This window comes from Prionailurus bengalensis, chromosome X (genome assembly GCF_016509475.1).
Source record: "Prionailurus bengalensis isolate Pbe53 chromosome X, Fcat_Pben_1.1_paternal_pri, whole genome shotgun sequence".
Classification (NCBI taxonomy): Eukaryota; Metazoa; Chordata; class Mammalia; order Carnivora; family Felidae; genus Prionailurus; species Prionailurus bengalensis.
Window position 1 is genome coordinate 98,246,798 of NC_057361.1, and position 18,409 is coordinate 98,265,206.

At 48.8% G+C, this 18,409-nt stretch overlaps 1 protein-coding gene across 2 annotated transcripts in view; it reads right to left on the reverse strand.

The window, feature by feature from the left end:
- The window catches only part of KIAA1210 (KIAA1210 ortholog), a 56,281-nt gene that overhangs the window by 23,485 nt on the left and 14,387 nt on the right, over window positions 1-18,409 (reverse strand). For both annotated transcript variants that reach the window (XM_043569908.1, XM_043569909.1), the window contains exons 2-5: window positions 12,645-12,715; window positions 6,837-7,002; window positions 4,499-4,616; window positions 4,044-4,181 (exon numbers count right to left, since the gene is read on the reverse strand). In XM_043569908.1, coding sequence (XP_043425843.1) covers window positions 4,044-4,181; window positions 4,499-4,616; window positions 6,837-7,002; window positions 12,645-12,705 — 483 coding nt within the window. In that variant the 5' untranslated portion in view covers window positions 12,706-12,715. The remainder of the gene's footprint in view (window positions 1-4,043; window positions 4,182-4,498; window positions 4,617-6,836; window positions 7,003-12,644; window positions 12,716-18,409) is intronic.

An 18,409-nucleotide genomic window follows, 5' to 3' on the forward strand; every position in this document is an offset into this window, starting at 1 on the left:
AAAAAATGGAAAAACGTTCCATGCTCATGGATTGGAAGACCAAATATTGTTAAAATGTCGACAACTACCGAAAGCAATCCACATATTCAATGCAATCCTTATCAAAATAATGCCAGAATTCTTCACAGAGAGAGAACAAACAATTCTAAAATTTATATGGAACTAGAAAAGACCCCGAATAGCCACAGTAACGTTTCAGAAGAAACCAAAGCTGAAGGCATCACAATTCCGGACCTCAAGCTGTATCACAAAGCCATAATCATCAAGACAGTATGGTACTGGCACACGCAGATCAATGGAACAGAATAGGGAACCCAGAACTGGACCCACAAACACATGGCCAACTAATCTTTGACAAAGCAGGAAAGAATACCCAATGGAAAAAAGACAGTCTCTTCAGCAAATGGTGTTGGGAAAACTGGATAGCGACGTGCAGAAGAATGAACCTGGACCAGGTTCTTACTCCAGACACAAAAATAAACTCAAAATGGATGAAAGACCTCAATGTAAGACAGGAAGCCATCCAAATCCTCGAGGAGAAAGCAGGCAAAAACCTCTTTGATCTTGGTCGCAGCAACTTCTTACGCAACACGTCTCCAGAGGCAAGGGAAAGAAAAGCAAAAATGAACTATTGGGACCTCATCAAGATAAAGAGCTTCTGCACAGCGAAGGAAACAATCCACAAAACTAAAAGGCAACCGCCAGAATGGGAGAAGATATTTGCAAATGACATATCGGATAAAGGGTTTGGCTAGTATCCAAAATCTATAAAGAACTTATCAAACTCAACATCCAAAAAACAAATAATCCAGTGAGGAAATGGGCAACAGACATGAACAGACACTTGTCCAAAGATCTGACATCCGGATGGCAAAGAGACACATGAAAAGATGCTCCACATCACTCATCATCAGGGAAATACAAATCAAGACCACAGTGAGGTACCACCTGTCACGTGTCATAATGGCTAACACTAAAAACTCAAGAAACAATAGATGTTGGCGAGGATGTAGAGAAAGGGGGATGCTGTTGCACTGCTGGGGGGGATGCAAACTGGTGCGGCCACTCTGGAAAACAGTTATGGAGGTTCCTCAAAAAATTAAAACTAGAACTACCCTACAAGCCAGCAATTCCACTATTAGGTATTTATCAAAAAATGCTGATTCAAAGGGGTACACGCACCCCAATGTTTATAGCAGCGCTATCAACAACAGCCAAATTATGGAAAGAGCCCAAATATCTATCTACTGACAAACAGATAACGGATGTGTGGTACATATATACACAACGGAATATCACTCGATCAAAAAGAATGAAATCTTGCCATCTGCAACAGCGTGGATGGAACCAGAGTGTACGATGCTAAGCGAAGTAAGTCAGGCAGAGAAAGACAAATACGATATGATTTCCCTCATGTGAAATTTATGAAACAAAACAGACGAACACAGGGGAAAGAAAGGACAAATAAGATCAAAAGAGAGAGAGAGGCAAACCGTAAGACACTCTTAAATATAGAGAACAAACTGGGGGTTACTGGAGGGTAGGTGGGTGGGGGGATGGGCTCAATGGGGGATGGGCATCAAGGAGGACACTTGTTGGGATGAGCCCTGGGTGTCCTACGTAAGTGATGAATCACTAAATTCTACTCCCCCACCCCCCCCCCAAAAAAGGGTCAGCCACTTAACTCCCTGAGCCACCCAGGTGCCCCAACAATGCATGATTATTAATGAAGGTCTGGAAACGACTAAAATGTAAAGGGAGAAAACAATCCAATCCTGCAGGCGCTGTAACATTTTGACATATTTCAGGTCATCTAGCTTGTAAAATTTCCCATTCAAAGAATCTTGGCTGGTTCTTAACTTTAATCATTATAAAATATTGCATGCTGTTTTACTAAAAAAAAAACCCACAAACCCACCCAGAATTATGGTGTTCTCTCTCTACTGATGCTAACCATAAGTCTTCTTTGAGTCCCATCTTTGTTTTGATTTTGGCCCTATCTTTGGAAGTCCAGTTCTTGCGGAGGTGAGTTTGGGGGTTAGGACCTAGGCTTGGCATCCAAGCTACGAGCCTTGCTCCTTTCATTCCGGGAATTGTCTGGATCAGATCTTGGCTGTGTCGATTGTTTATCTGAATCCTGTCAAGACTGATTTTTCTAGAGTTATTAGAAAATCTGCAGAACCAGCCCCGAGCAGAACAGCTTTACTAGTTTTCCCAAGGGAATAAAATTGGTCATTTGAGTTTTCCTTGGGCTTCAGCAGGCTCATTGAGTTGATTCTAACTTGAAGCTCATGGTACACTTGAATCTGAGGCACTGGTCCCTGCCATGGTCATTTTGACGTGAATCAGAACCCCCGGTTTTGTCTTTAATACTGGCTAAGCGTCCACAGCGTGCCGTGCCCCGATCTGCGCATTGGGCCCGTAACAATGAACAAAACCAAAGTTTTGCTGTCATGGAGCGGACGTGCTTCTTTCTGTCATAGGCTCTGCAGCTGTTCAGGACAGATGGACTTCAAACTCTCAAAGCCAAAGAAAGGGGGCCCCGATGAGGATTGTTCCAACGTTCTGCCCCTGGGGTACTCCTGGCCAGTGTCTAAGGTGACCCCTCATTCCTACCAGGCCCTACTGGGAGCTCCTGAGATGAAATCTCAAGAGATTCACCGTCCCCGAGCCCAATTCTAATAATAATAACAACTACAATAATGACAACTAACTTTTACGGAGGCCTCTACGCTGCTTCCGTCTCGATTATTTCCTTCCTTTTTCTAGCTTTGGGTTTAGTCTGTTCTTCTCTTCCCAGTTCCTTCGGGTGGCGAGTTAGGTTCCTGATTTGAGCTCTTTCTCCCGGACAGGGAGGAAGTGCTCTCCAGAGGTGGATTTCATTTGAACCGTGCAACAATTCCTTGAGGCATCAGCTCTTGTGGTTCCCATTTTATGGGGAAAAGCAGGTCTGAGAGATGATATGACTGGCCCTCATTCTCGTGGTGGCACAGCAGGCATTTGAAAGGCCTGCTTGCCTTTATAGCCCATGTTCTTAACCCCTGTGGACTCCTATCTCCTAACTATTAGGGGCAGGAAAGGGATGTCCCCTACTCAAGTGCAGGGAGTTTAATTTTTTTTTTTAATTTTTTTTTTAACGTTTATTTATCTTTGAGACAGAGAGAGACAGAGCATGAACGGGGGAGGGGCAGAGAGAGGGAGACACAGAATCCGAAGCAGGCTCCAGGCTCCGAGCGGTCAGCCCAGAGCCCGACGCGGGGCTCGAACTCACACACCGTGGGATCACGACCCGAGCCGAGGTCGGTCGCTTAACCGACCGAGCCACCCCGGCGCCCCAGTCTTGGTATTTCTGACAGAACTGTATACTGGGAGTTCATCTCCCACAATCTCCCAGGTGATCTGAATGCCACTTAATCCATGACGAATCCTGTCCCTTCAAGGGACCCAGCCATTGGCCAATTCCGTAGCTGCGTTGCTTCTATGCAGCATTGGGTGTCGGGACCCTCAACCGAATGCTGTCAACCACCCTGTCATGTAGGGTTGTCACCCTGGCGCCTAAGGGAAGTCTCCCGTGCGGAGGTCAAACTGGCGGTTGATGGTTCGGGTTCTGTTAATACGCTACCCTGTCTTCAGCCCTGTTTCCCAGAAGAAGGACTAAGGGACTAGGCCAAAGATGTGAGGAGGGGGCTCGAACCAGCCATTCCGGCAAACTTGCCTTTGAGCTATTGCAGCTTTCCCTCCCGGCTTCATTGTGAGAGGAAATGCCTCTAGAAGCCTTACCTTTAATCCCCGCCCCCCCCCCCCCCATCTCTGCCATAAGAGTCTCTCTGTTGCTGGGACTAAGAGAAGAGGCCTCCAGGAAACAGGGCTCTCCCTTCTGAACTGGAGAGCTAACCGTGTAGCACTTGGTCACGGATAGAGGAAAACCTTGCTTTGTGAGCATGATTCGTTCTGGTCAGGCGATCAGCCCAAGTTCATGGAGCCCGTAAGCAGCAATCTGTCTGACTCAGCCAACCGTAGTCGGAACAATCCCACTCCGTTACCTCAGCGATGTCGGATCCCCCGGCCCAAAGTGCACTTCTGGGTACATATGGGAGCATAGGTCCAAACGTAACTCCAAAAACAGCTTGATGCAGACTACTAGTCCCGGTTCTAAGCAGAGTTCTGGGAACAGAAGGTCTCTGTAGAAGAAAGAAAAAAACACAGCGGTCGGAATGCCTGCACGTTGACGGTGGGACGCGACCCTAATAGACTCGAAGCATTCTTGGGGTGTGTCCGGAGAAGTGAACGTGGTAATGCCAGGCCACACTGCGTGCTGGGCGCTAGGGAAGCACATCATGCATTTACACGTTCTCCGTTCTTTACAATAGCCCTGCGGGGTAGAATCAGCTCGAGAAGCAAGCCCAAAGTCCCCCCGTACTTGTTTTTTGGCAGAGCAGGACTAGGGAACGGAAGAGGAGCAGCCGAATTAGGCACTGAGGCTTGAGTTCACTATTACCTGCAGAGATCTGCCTCTCTGGAGCTCTGGAGAGGGGTAGATTTTACTTGCAGGCTCAGGATCCATCATGAAGATGCTGTCATGGGACAGGGCTTTGCTCCCCATGTTGCTCTTGGCCCTGAGCGGGAAGAAAAGGGTCTTGTAAAAGCAGCCCAAGGGCCACAGGAAGTGAAGATACGTGTATATGCATAGAATGATACGTATACCATAGACACCTCAGAAAGAGGGCACATGTGCTGCCATAGAAAGTGTTCCACGAGGGGCGCCTGGGTGGCTCAGTCGGTTAAGCGTCCGGCTTCGGCTCAGGTCACGATCTCGCGGTCCGTGAGTTCGAGCCCCGCGTCGGGCTCTGGGCTGACGGCTCGGAACCCGGAGCCTGCTTCCGATTCTGTGTCTCCCTCTCTCTCTGCCCCTCCCCAGCTCACACTCTGTCTCTCTCTCTCTCTCAAAAATAAATCAACGTTAAAAAAAAATTTTTTTAAAGAAAGTGTTCCACGAGACAGTAAGTGAAAAAATAAAGGATAGTATGGTCCCATTTAATACATATGCCTGTATTACATACATACATAGTTCATGATCATAGAAAAAAGTCTGCGAGGATATCCACCAAATAATTAGTGGTAGTTCCCTCTGAGAAATGGCACTGAGGACAGGAGGGGGATTTTCATTTCCTACTTTATGTACTTCTCTATAATTGTGAGTTTTTAAATTACCGACACACATCTTTTTTATATAATAGTTTTGAGATGTGGTTTACGTCCCATACAATTCACGCATTTAATGTGTACAATTCAATAGTGGCAGCCCTGTGGCATGGGGGAAAAGACCCTGAGTCTTGCTGTTATCTTTTTAAAAATGTTTATTTATTTATTTGGTGGGGGGGAGAGAATCCCAAGCAGACCCCACACTGAGTGTGGAGCCCAACGACGCGGGGCTCGATCCTTGAGCCGTGAGATCGTGACCTGGGCCAAAATCAAGAGTCAGCTATTCAACCGACTGAGCCACCCAGGTGCCCCTGAGTCTTGCTGTTATTAAGGTGAGAGTTATAAAAGATCTTTCACACCCAAATTTCTCTCTAGTGTTTTTGTTTTGATTTAAACTATCAAATATCTGCCCAGATACTGGAGACTCTCATTCACCAGATCTTTTCCTCGTTCACAAGAGGGTTCTGTGATACATGTGTCCTATCCTCTAAGTCATCTTACGCACACGTCCCACCCCACTGTCACCCCCAGATTGCTAAACCCAGAAGGAAATACCTTCTGACTGGGAATTAAGCCAGGTTGATGACAATTAAGCGCTAAGACAAATCATAGAAGTTAGAAACGGAAGGATGAAGGCACAAAAGGCTCCTTTTGGAATGTGGGAATTTATTAAAATTTCAACCAAAGACATCACAAGAAAACTACAAACTAATATCGCTTATGAATATAGATGTAAAACTCTTCAATAAAATACTAGTAATCCGAATCCAACAGCTGGGGGCACCTGGGTGGCTCGGTCAGGTAAGCATCCGACTTCAGCCCAGGTCATGATCTCACAGTTTGTGAGTTCGAGCCCCACATCGGGCTCTGTGCTGGCAGCTCGGAGCTCGGAGCCCGGAGCCTGCTTCGGATTCTGTGTTCCCCTCTCTCTCTGCCCCTCCCCTGCTTGCACTCTGTCTCTGTCTCTGTCTCTGTCTCTGTCTCTCTCTCTCTCTCAAAAATAAATAAACAGTAAAAAAAACTGAATCCAACAACATAAAGAATGATACACTACTACCAAGTAGATATGATGATGAAAGGCTGAATACTTTCTCCCTCAGATCAGGAAGAAGACAAGGATGTCTGCTCTTGCCACTTCTTTTTTGTGGTTGTTATTGTTAAAGTTTGTCTGTTTATTTATTTATTTAGCGGTAGAACTGATCTATCAGTTCTATCTATCTACAGTCAATATCCTGTCGATCACTCAATAGTGGTATGATTTGTGAGCTCTGAAACACGTCCGTCCGCCCATAACCATCTCCCCCACGGTTTTTTTTTTTTAAAGTTTATTTGTTTTGAAAGAGACAGAGCACACGAGTGGGGGTGGGGGGCCAGAGAGGGAGGGAGGGAGAGAGAGAGAGAGAGAGAGAGAATCCCAAGCAGGCTCTGCGCTGCCGGTGCAGAGCCTGAGGTGGGGGCTCGAACCCACGAACCGTGAGAACACGACCGAAGCCGCATTCAAGAGCCAGACGCTTAACCAACTGAGCCACCCAGCGGCTCAGGCATACACCTGAGCGCGGAGAAAACCGCCGCCGCCCCCCCTGCCCCCAGGGCCTTGGCTGCCTTGGCGGTGGCCACAGCCCCCCTGAGCTTACCGAGGCTCAGTCTGATCTTCGTGAACTGGCTTCAGAGAAGAGATGTTGATGTTGCTGCTGGACAGGCTTGGTTTTAGCTTCCTCCCTTCCCGGGCATCCTCGGGCTCTTTTTTCTTCTTCTTGCCAAAGAAGCTCTTGAAGACTTTAAACTTGGATTTCTTCTTTCCTGGAGGGTAGGAAAGCAAGCAAGGCAGGGGAAGGGAGGTGGAAGGGACGGTGGAAGGGAGGGACAGGGGAGGAAACAGGGCCTTTGTGACAGGAACGAGGACTGGGGTCCCCGGTGCCCCGCAGATCTCGGCCTTCGTCCACCCCCCGGCACCATTCATTTGGCCTGTTCTCTTGTTCACAGCTCAGGATTAACGAAGCGGCTGAGTCTCTGGGGAGCCCGGAAGCTCAGGCCCCAGCTTGTGGCCTTTGGACCGGCGTCTAAGCAGGCACAACTCACCGGGCATCAGCCCGCCTATCTCCCCCACCAGCCCACACCTCTTTGCTGACCTAAGACGTTCATTCATATGCAGCAGTTATTAAGCCAGTAATGATAATAATAAGAAGCACCGGGCATCCCCCTGACTTCGCCCTGGTGGCCGGAATTATGGCAATCCAGTTGAGGACCCCCGGAGTCCCTGCCAGGGGCTGCTTCTGCCCTAGCTTGTGTGTGAAAGGGTGCAGCCCCACGGGGTGAGCGCCGTCGGGAGCGGCGCAGCCCTGGAGGCCGTCCTCAAGGAGGCGGGTTATGAGGTAGGGAGACGGCTGGGGATTGGGAAGAAAGGGCCACCAGGGAGAGAAGCTGCCTGTGCCAGAGGCATGACAGAGTCAGACACCAAAGGGTTTTGCAAGGGGTGCGTGTGTGCGTGCGTGCGTACAAGCGTGTGGGCGTGCGTGTGTTACGTGCACTGTGTGCGTTCGTCAATTACTGCCAGTGGGTTTGGATTATCGACAGGGCTCCTGCCGTCTGCACACGCAAATAACCGGAAGTTTGCTCGATCTACAATAACTACCAGGGCAGCAGCGCGGAATGGGAGCTGTCGATGCTCCTAAGGCTGTTTGGGCTTTTGTTAGTCTCCTAACAAGCACATGTGCCTTTATCGGGGCTCAGCAGGAGACGGGCAAGGACAGGGGAGTCCGAGCTGCAGCCTTCAGGGGGAGAAATCAGCTCTTACTGCTTTCGCGTGCAATCGTTCACCAGCGTAGCTGTCTCATCCCAATTCCTAACAATCTGGTGTCTGGAAGGCCTATTGCCAGCATAGCAATGCTGGGCTGGCAGGGAAGGGTCTGGGCAAGGGGGTGGGGGGTGGGGGGTGGTCGATGGGGCTGCCACTAGAAAGGCTTAGTGATGTAATGGAAAGTACCACCCAAGAGCCAGAACACTCTGGAATCCTCGGTTTGGCCCTGCTATCGGTTAGCTCTGTGACTTCGGATAAGTGACTCAACCTCTCTGGAACTCTACAGGGAAAAGAAGGGATCACACTAATCAGCATCTCCCAAAGTGTGTTCAGAGGGCTGTCGTACGTTATGTCTATTGCATGAGAAGGGGATCTGTGGTCCGGTCGTTCTGGAAAACGCTGGATTAGACGAAGTTAAGAGCTCTGCTTTCCAACAAGACTTTTCTGGAACTTCAAGACGCCCACGTGTACGGTGAAGCTCTAAGATACCGGGCAACAGCGTTGTCTCCCAAGTGCAAAGAAGCAGAATGTCTGGCAAAACACACTGGCTGAACTAGGGTTCCTTCTAGCTCTGAAACTCTATGGCCTATTTGCATACTGATTACTCCCAAACCCGCCTATTAGAAAGGTTTCTAGGGGCGCCTGGGTGGTGCAGTCAGTTAAGCGTCCGACTTCAGCCAGGTCACCGTCTCGCGGTCCGGGAGTTCGAGCCCCGCGTCAGGCTCTGGGCTGATGGCTCAGAGCCTGGAGCCTGTCTCCGATTCTGTGTCTCCCTCTCTCTCTGCCCCTCCCCCGTTCATGCTCTGTCTCTCTCTGTCCCCAAAATAAATAAACGTTGAAAAAAAAAATTAAATAAAAAAAAAAAGAAAGGTTTCTGAACTTCAAGGCCTGCCTTAAGTCCAGTGTGCCACCGGTCACGACAATGAACCCTTCTCTCTGCACACCTAAAGCTTGACTGTTGGCCCTCCAAGTTTTACATCTGAATGCTCTCTCATCTACTCATCCATCCATCTATCCATCCATCCGTCCATCCATCCATCCATCCAACAAATATTTAAGACCAAGCACTCACTATGCTTTGGGTATCAATGAGAAAGGAATGAGATATAGTTCTGTGTCTTAGCTACTGTCCCCGACTTCAAGGCTGTAGGCTGGCCCTCGTCGGCATCTTCTTTAGCATCCACCACAGCACAAGGCACACAGTAGCACCCAAGGGACAACTGAGTCCTTTGAGGGGTGCAGAATACCAACACAGCTTGTCACTTCCCTTAAATTGAGATCACTGAGCAGAGTCATCCTTAAGCATCATATAATTTAAACACTGGCCCTTGCCGGGGTTGATATAAATTGTAAATAATGTACGTAAAGAGCTTAACATAGGATCTGGCATGTTACAAGTGCTAATAAATGTGGCCTAGCGCTAGGGAATCAACGATTACTTGTTTCTTTTCTAAAAACTTTTTTTTAACGTAAGCTCTAAGCTCAGTGTGGGGCTCGAACTCATGAGCCTGAGATCAAGAGTTGTATGCTCTACCGCCTGAGCCAACCAGGCGCCCCAATAATTACTTGTTTATTAAGGCCAGATTCAATTCTATCTGTAGAACTGATCTATCAATTCTATCTATCTACGGTTAATATCGTATCGATCACTCAATAGTGAACCGTACGATATGCATGATTAGAAGCAGAAGCCAGCATGGGGTGGGACAAGAAGACTATAGGACTGTTTGCTTGATCATCAACGCTTCCGTTGCGATGCTCAGGCAATTTCTCATCTAATAGGATGTACCTAAATAGCGTCACGGTTAGGACCACGTTGGCAAATCTACCTACAGACAGAAAGGATAAAACATGAAGATATAGCAGGAAACGTAATTTTTCCAAGCTTGCGTCTGTAATTGTTTCAGGAAATAATGAAACTAATTTCTACGATACATTACTTAATAATCATTAAATAGTAAGTTATTTTCAATGATGCGTGGCCTCATTGAACATTCAGTGCGAAGGTGCCGAGGAACATGCTGTACAGTGGAGGCTGGCTCGAAAATGACCGATATTTTGTCCTCTGGCCTCCTCTCTTGATCTCCCCGTCCCCGAATGATTTCTAAAATTGATTCAATAGTGAGATTTTTATGAAAAATCCTCATTACTACATTATACCAATTGTTATAACCAGTTCTTTGCCGGAAAAGGTTTACCAACTGGACCTTGGGGGGGGGGGGAAGGGGCAGGGAATGCCCTTATCTGTGGCATCTGCCCATTGTTCTGGTATAAATACTCGCACCGCAGTCAAGGGCAAGCTACCACATGCCATTTGGGAACAGATGTGCACCGTCTCCCGAACCAGAGTGAGCCAGCCCCAACTGGCTAAATAATTGCTGCCCAGTAAGGACGGACTGGCCAGCGTCCCCTCACAAATGGGAACGAGCAAACCATTATCATTTTAGCCTCTGCAGACACTGCCGTTTATCACCCAGAAGGAATAAGGTTTATTGGTTGTTGCCCGGCAGTCCCCTTCTGGCCTTCTGGCAGAGGAACAACCTGATGCTCAAGAGTATTTAGAAACACGGCGAGTTTTGCCCCTCTCGCTTCAAAATCCCAGAATAGAAGGCAGGAGAGCATCGGCGGCCGGTGGCTCCACTTGTGACACAATCTAGAAACGCTTAATAATTGAATAAAAACACTTCTATAAACTCTTCAGGCTATACAACTGAACGCACCAAGCACAGTCGTTGTATGGGCGGACAAAACAATGCACTCACACGTTTTTATGCCCCTAAATTAGCAACGTGTCTAGTGACTTCAGAACCGGAACCGGTGTGAAGAATTTAATTCTGCGTGTATTTCAATCTCCCCCCAATTTTCCATTCCTGCCAGGCAACAACAACAACTTGTTTTCCCACTGAGGGTCCAAAATACCTTAAGTAATGCATGTCTGTTTTCAACCATGGGCACTAGAAAGAAACTTATGTTTCCATTCGTCCCTGTGGGGTAGCTCTGAGTACCGCGGGGGGGGGGGGGGGGGGGGGGGGGGGGGGGGGGGGGGGGGGGGGGGGGGTAGAGCTTTGTTGGTGGAGCTGGGGGGAGGGGGGCAGGGCACCAAGACGTGCTAACCACCTCACGTGGCAGGTTGGAGGCTCACTGACCCAGGGCAGTGGACTTGGAAGCCAAGACTTGGTCTCGCAGGGGATGGTGGAAGCTGTTTTGGCTTAGGAAAGCTCCCCACCCTCAACCACATCAGATCCCATGTATGGAGATGAGCCCTGGGAAATTGATACAAATCTGGGAATTGTCCACATGCTACTTTGTTGGGGTTTTTTTTGTTTTTTTTTTTTGCAACCCTAATGAAATCTGACACAGTGGCCATATATCCAAGTGCACGAGCTGGCCTTTTGAGCCCTGCACAGGCTCGTTTTCAAAAGCTGCTGAAGTGCAAAGGGTAGGTGGACCTAGGCAGCAGGTAGAGGTCAAAACCCACATTTGTATCCAGCAATGTTTATGTAGGTCACCTCTACACTGGGCAACTCGTGCCCCCACAGGGTACAGCAGTGGTGGTCAGTGAGCTGCCGGCTGACAGCTGTCTGCACTTCTCCTGTAACAAAGCCATCGATTTCCCTGTCCAAGTCCAAGGACTATGTATTCCCAAACAGTCAGCAGCTTTCAACATCCTCATCCAATGAGGGCCTGTCACGTGCCAGAAAACAGCCCATGGAAAGCAGTTTTGCCCCCCAGAGAGGAAAACACCATTAACTCCAAGGAAGAAATCATTGCTTCCGGCTTGTAGATTTCCTTATCCACCACGCACACAGGCAGCCCATCTGGGTTGAACTTAATGGGCTGTAAAAATGCATCGCATAATGGTTGACTTTGTTCTCTTGCATGGCTGGTTAGAAAGAAAACATTTCTAACTAGCCTTTCTTTCCGTCAACCCCCACACAGCCATGTCATTCTCTGGTTAGCAATGACCAGTTCTAAAAACATACCCAAATGTTTGGTCGTTTGAAAACAAAATCTTGGGAACAGAGAAAAGGCATTCCCTTACCTCCACTCATCATCAAGATGAACTGCGTTGCCACCTTCTTTTGTAGGCATCTAACTCATATCCAAAGAGGTCAGTTGGTTTGGTTGTTGCAGCTGCCTTGGTGGAGAGGCCTAGCGTTCATTTATTTATTCATTCATTGATCGAATATTTGGGGTGTCTAATTACTCTCTCTGAGACCCGCTACTAAACATTAGTGACACAGAAACGAAGACCCAAGCTCTGTTCTCAAGGATCCATGCACCAAGTTCAGCATCCCCCGCCCCCCATCATCACTGAAATCATGCCCCTGGAAAGCCACAACAGAGCTCCAGTCTATTCTTCCAGACCAAGTCTTCCACATCATACAACTGCTAAAGAACACTCAACGAAACTTGAAAAACCACCCAGTGAACTGTTCCATTTAGTTCTGTCTTTAGATTCAATGTCTTATTTTATGTCTGATGGTTCCTTTTTTGGGGGGGTGGGGTGTCAGTGCACTGGGTCTAATATTATTAGAAATTTGATATGAACTCGTTTGCCTGTGACTTCATTTTTTTTCCCCTAGGGGTTCAACACAGTAAAGAAAGCTAGGTCTAGTTAGCAACATTTTACTGGGCTACTTACCCTCGTCACTGTCCTCTAGAACTTCCAGGCTTCCAGAAGCTTCCCTCAGGGATTCAGCCATAGTAGGATCACTACAGTAAAATATTGAGTGAAAAAGCAAAAGATCATCGTCTGCTATCCAGTCATTTTGTACTTGGATGTGTATTCACACACACACACACACACACACACACACACACACACACACAGTTCCACCTGGAGATATGGGAGAAGCAACGGAGTGAAGAAATTCAGAAGCCCCTCAGAAATCCCAGGGGAAGACAGGAGAATTCCTTGGGCCAGGAGCACACATTTTTTTAGAGAAATTCTCTTCCCATCACCACCCGCTTCTCTGCATCTCTTTAAAGCAAAACGTTAAAGAGTCACCTCATCTGTACTTACTAGGCTTATGTCTTCACTTCTTGTTCTCCTGGGTTCTCTCTATTCAGGCTTCCAACCCAACCTACCTACTTCTAAACCACTCTACCCAAAACTGCTCTGGCTAAATGCAACCATCAGTTACTTGACTTCCCTGCACCACTGGACACTCCCCCTTTTTGTATAATGTTATCGCTTTGCCTTTCTGAACATCACACTCCCTGAATTTTCCTCCGACCTCATTGGCTGTCGTCAATCTCCTTTGCTGAATCTTTCTCCTCTCCCCAGATATGAAACACTGTTGCACCTTAAAGCTCTGTCCTTGGCCCTATTCATCCTACAATAATTTCCTAGACCAGTGCCATTAAATAGAAACATTAGCATGAGCCACAGTTGCAAGCCATGTATGGAATTTTTAAAAATATTTATTGTGGGGAGAGCTCGAGCGGGGGAGAGGCAGAGAGAGGGGGACAGAGGGTCCGAAGCGGGCTCTGAAGCACACAGCCCGATGTGGGGCTCCAACTCACGTACTGTGAAATCATGACCTGAGCCGAAGTCGGATGCTCAACTGACTGAGCCACCCAGGTGCCCCCACTACGTCTGTAATTTTTAAATTTCTAGGAGCCACACTGAAGTTTTAGCTCAATAGAACCAACACATTATCATATTTTATTTAACTCCACAGAGACCAAATAGCAGCAGCTCCGCGCGTAATCATTCTAAAACTAATGTCAATGGGATCTTTTACAGTCTTTTTTTTTTCATGCGAAGTCTGAAATGTGGTTTGCATTTGACGTGCACAGCACATCTCAATTCGAGCTGGCCAATTTCAAGTGCTCAAGGGTCCCATGTGACTACTGGCTACCATCCCCTAAGTGATCTCGTCCAGAGTTGAAATACCCTCTATACACTGGACTCCAAAGTTTCTCCCTCTCGACTGGATGTCTTCCCTGAACTCCATATTCTTATAACCAACTGCCCGGCCAACATCTCCAACCAACAGCGCATGGAACTCTTGCTTTCATTCGTACTCACTCCTCTCCCACCCCAGTTTTCCCAAGCTCAGAAAATGCCACTAACCGAATGCTCAGACTGAAATCTAGGAGCTCCTGATTCCTCTCTTTCCGCCGTATGCCACAGCTAACCCGACAGGGAATCCTGTGAGTCCTTCCCTCTACGTATTTCTGTAATCCAACCATTTCTTGCCTCGGCTGAGCCGCCATTAGCGTGTTGCTGCATTACCGCAATGACCCCACTGGTCCCCCTCCTTCCCTTTTTGCCTTCTTGTTGTCTGCACAGTGGCCACATCGGTCACGTCAGTCCCCTGCTCAACCTCCCCCCACCCCGGTGGCTTGCCATCGCGCTCAGAGCAAAATCCCAGCTCCTTATCCTGGGCCCTATGAGATGTGGCCCCACCCCCGCGCCCCCTGACTGTCAATTCTGCTACCCTCCTCCTCCGTCCCTCTGCTGCGGCCTCACTGGCCTGCTCACTAATCTCCAACGCACTCCAACACACAATCAACAACACACTTTCAGGCTCAGGATCTTTGCACCTGCTGCGCCCTTTGCCTGGAGGGCTCTGTCCCCCGCTAGCTGCATGGTTGACTCCTTTGTAGCATTAAGGCTAGCTCAACCATCACCTCCCAGAGAAGACCTCCGTGACCCTCTTAGTTAGAGCCTCCTGTCTCTCTCCGTCACATGACCCTTTATTAACATCTTTATAGCACTCAGGGCCACCTGAAATTATATTCTGTATTACTTGTTTCTTGTCTGTCTTCTCTACTGGAACTTAAATTCCCTAAGGTCAGGGGCGTTGTCAGTTTTGTTCCTCACTGAGTCTCCCGGCCCCTAGAACGGTACGTAGACGTAGCAGGCACCCAAGAAAGGTTTGTTGAATGAATGCCTACATTCAATAAAGGAAGGGGAAGGAATACAAAGGCCGTCTTTGTGGTCAGAAATTTCTTTTTTTTTTAAATGTTTATTTATTTTTGAAAGAAACAGAGTGCATGCGGGGGGGGGGGGTGGGGAGCAGAGAGAGGGGAGGAAAGAGGATCCGAAGCGGGCTCCTTGCCGACAGCAGAGAGCCTATGCGGGGCTGGAACTCACAAACCGTGAGATCATGATCGGAGCCGAAGTGGGGCGCTTAACCGACAGAGCCACCCAGGCACCCCTGCGGCCAGAAGTTTCTTACAAGTAGAGGCATCTGTAGGAGGCAGAGGAACATTTGTCCTGGGGGAGGAAGCTCCTCGTCTCCCAGCTCCAGAACCCTGGGTGTGGAGCCCCACTCTGCTGGGCTGGGCCCGGATCCTCAGGGAGGAAGCTTCAGGAGCAGATACGCTGCCTCCTTCTATTTATAGCCTCCACCACCAGCAACCCTCTTTCCCTTTGCCTTCAGGCTGACTTTCTTAACCAGCGCTTGGCCTTCTGAACATCTCCTCCGAGAAGCATCCTTGTGTTTCTTTCACGTGTCCCATTAAGGCTAATATAAATCTGAAGTGAATGTGTTCCTTAGTTAGACCAGGGCTCGTCAAGAGTGACCTTTTGGGGGCGCCTGGGTGGCTCAGTCGGTTAAGCGTCCGACTTCGGCTCAGGCCATGATCTCTCTGTTCGTGAGTTCGAGCCCCGCGTCGGGCTCTGTGCTGACAGCTCAGAGCCCGGAGCCTGCCTCCGATTCTGTGTCTCCCTCTCTCTCTGCCCCTCCCCCCCAAAATAAAATAAACATTTATATATATATATATATATATATATGAGAGTGGCCTCTGGTCTATACCTTTATTTATTTATGACATTTAGCAAAAACTGTCACTTCACTGATATCTCAAAAAAAGTCACAATGTTTGCTCTCAGATAACACTCTGACCACGAGCCTCCCCTGCTTCCACGAGTTCATCAACTTCCTGCCGCCCTCAGCATGAAAGCCGAGTTCTTGATGCTCAAGGCCCTCCGCCATCTGGTGTCCCCTGCCCCCTTCCATTGTCCCAAAAGTCCACCCCCGCTCACACCCTCACGTCCAGAATCGCCAGTCATTCCCCAAACACGCCACGTCCTCCCACACTCTGGGCTCTCCACAGGCTGCTTGGCCTAGAATACCAATGCCCTAATCCCCAGCGCCTTGAAATCCTACGCGTTCCTCAAAGGTCGCCACCCAGGCATGCCCCATGCTCTCGGTCCTTTGCACACGCCTCTGTCATAGTTGACATCACCTTGAAGACCGGGACCGCATTTTGCTCATCTGGAGATCCCCGACACCTAGCGCGACACCAGGCGCCATCGAAGGTGCCCACTGCATGTTCTTCTGGATGGACCCAGGGGCAGGGAGTGGGGGGTGGCTGCGGTGACGAATGGGAAATCGGTGCCAAAGTGGCGCCCTTTTCAAACAGACGGGGACAAGACGATTCACACTTTCGGTAAAAGTCCCCTGTGCGCGAAACCCATGTCAAAGCTGGCCAGCTGAGTAAGGAAAGAGGAGATAATGTAAGTTTTTATCCAGAGCCACTTCCAAGGAACATAAAGTCATGTAATAATGGTCACTGGGAAGGAAAAAAAAAAAAAAAAAGAGGTTAGAGTGGGAGAGAGCCAAAGCATCAGAGACTCTTAAAAACTGAGAACAAACTGAGGGTTGATGGGGCGTGGGAGGGAGGGGAGGGTGGGTGATGGGTATTGAGGAGGGCACCTCTTGGGATGAGCACTGGGTGTTGTATGGAAACCAATTTGACAATAAATTTCATATATTGAAAAAAAAAATAATGGTCACTGGGAAGCCTGGCCCCGCAGAGACATGGAGTTTCGTTATGGGTCATCATTTAAATGCTTGCTCGCTCTCTCTCGGCCGACCCTAGATGCTGAGGCCTCGGAGCTGACTTTCGCTTCTCAGACTGTCTGACTTGAGGGCTGAACAAGGGCTCTAGGGGGTAAAAAAAAAAAAAAAAAAAAAAGAAAGACAAAAAGGGAATAAGGCCTGTCTTCCAAGGTTGTTGACATTTTTTAACCACAGCCCGGTTCAGGTTCAAAGATTCAGAAGATTTTGCCTGATAGCTTTGTCCCCCTTCCCAGAGTGGGGAATGCTAATGGAAAGCAGCTGGCCTTTTTTTTTTTTTTTAAATAATCTGGAAGGGCTGAAATGCTTTTTTTTTTTTTTTTTTTTTTTTTTTTTACATAGAGCCCGTGGTGGGCAGAATTCTAATACGGCCCCGAAGATTGCTGCTCCCCCCCTAGTGTGCATCCCCATAAATCGCCTCCCCTTGAGTGTGGGTGGGCCTAGCCTAATCAGGTAAGCTCTTCTGAAAAGCGTGTCCAAAGGTCAGACAGAGAAGTCAGAGAGATTCGAAGCCACGGCAGACACTCTCCTTTTGGCCTGGAAGGAACAAACACCTATGTCGTGCTGAGGACCCCGTGGCAGGGAAGGGCAGGTGGCCTCCAGTAACTGAGGCCAACCCTTGGCTGACAGCCAGTCAGAAAGTGGAGACCTCAGCCCTACGGGTTCCAAAACCCGAATTCTCCCAACAACCAGTCAGTCTGGAAGAAACCCTTGAACCTCAGAGGCGCCCCCAGCCATGGCTGATACACCGATTGCAGCCTGACGACCCCCTGAGCAGAGGACGCAGCTACACCGTGCCTGGGCTCTGGACTCTCGCAGACTGAGAGGTAATATATTTGCATTGCGTAAGACACGAACATGCTTGTCATTTGTTACACGGCAAGAGAAAACAAAGACAAGTGCCACAGGCCTCAGCTCCGGTTGGGGAAGAAGGCAGACGCGGGGTAAGGACCTAAGATGAAACACAGAACTCGGTAAGCAGTCCTTGAGGGGATCCTCTGCTCTCATCCCCCAGCCCGCTTAGCTTCCTCATGCTCCTAGGAGCAGATGTGAGCGCCCTCACGGTACCCTGGGTAGAGGAAAACAGTATATACTTTTTAACGTTTATTTATTTATTTTGAGAGAGGGACAGCGTGAGCAGGGGAGGGGCAGAGAGAGAAAGGGAGACAGAGAATCCCAAGCAGGCTCCGCGCTGTCAGCACGGAGCCCGATGCGGGGCTTGAACTCATGTACTGTGAGATCATCACCTGAGCGGAAACCAAGATTCGAATGCTTGACCGACTGGGCCACCCAGGCGCCCCGAGGGAAACAATCTTGATGGTCATTTATCCTGGCTCGGAGAGTCCTTGGGTGGATATGTGCCCAACGCGGAAACTGCCGCGTGGCCTTTGGTGGCACGTGATGTCATAGGACACCTTCAGGGACTTCCGCAAGCCCACGGGTGTCGGCAGGAAGACGTACGAGGGATACAGGGTCACCTCTCTACGCTCCACACTCACGCCTATGGGCATTTGACCACCGGAACCATGAAGGAGATGCCTAATCACGCCCTAGGGAACTCCCACCTCGGACACCTGCTCTAGAGAAATTG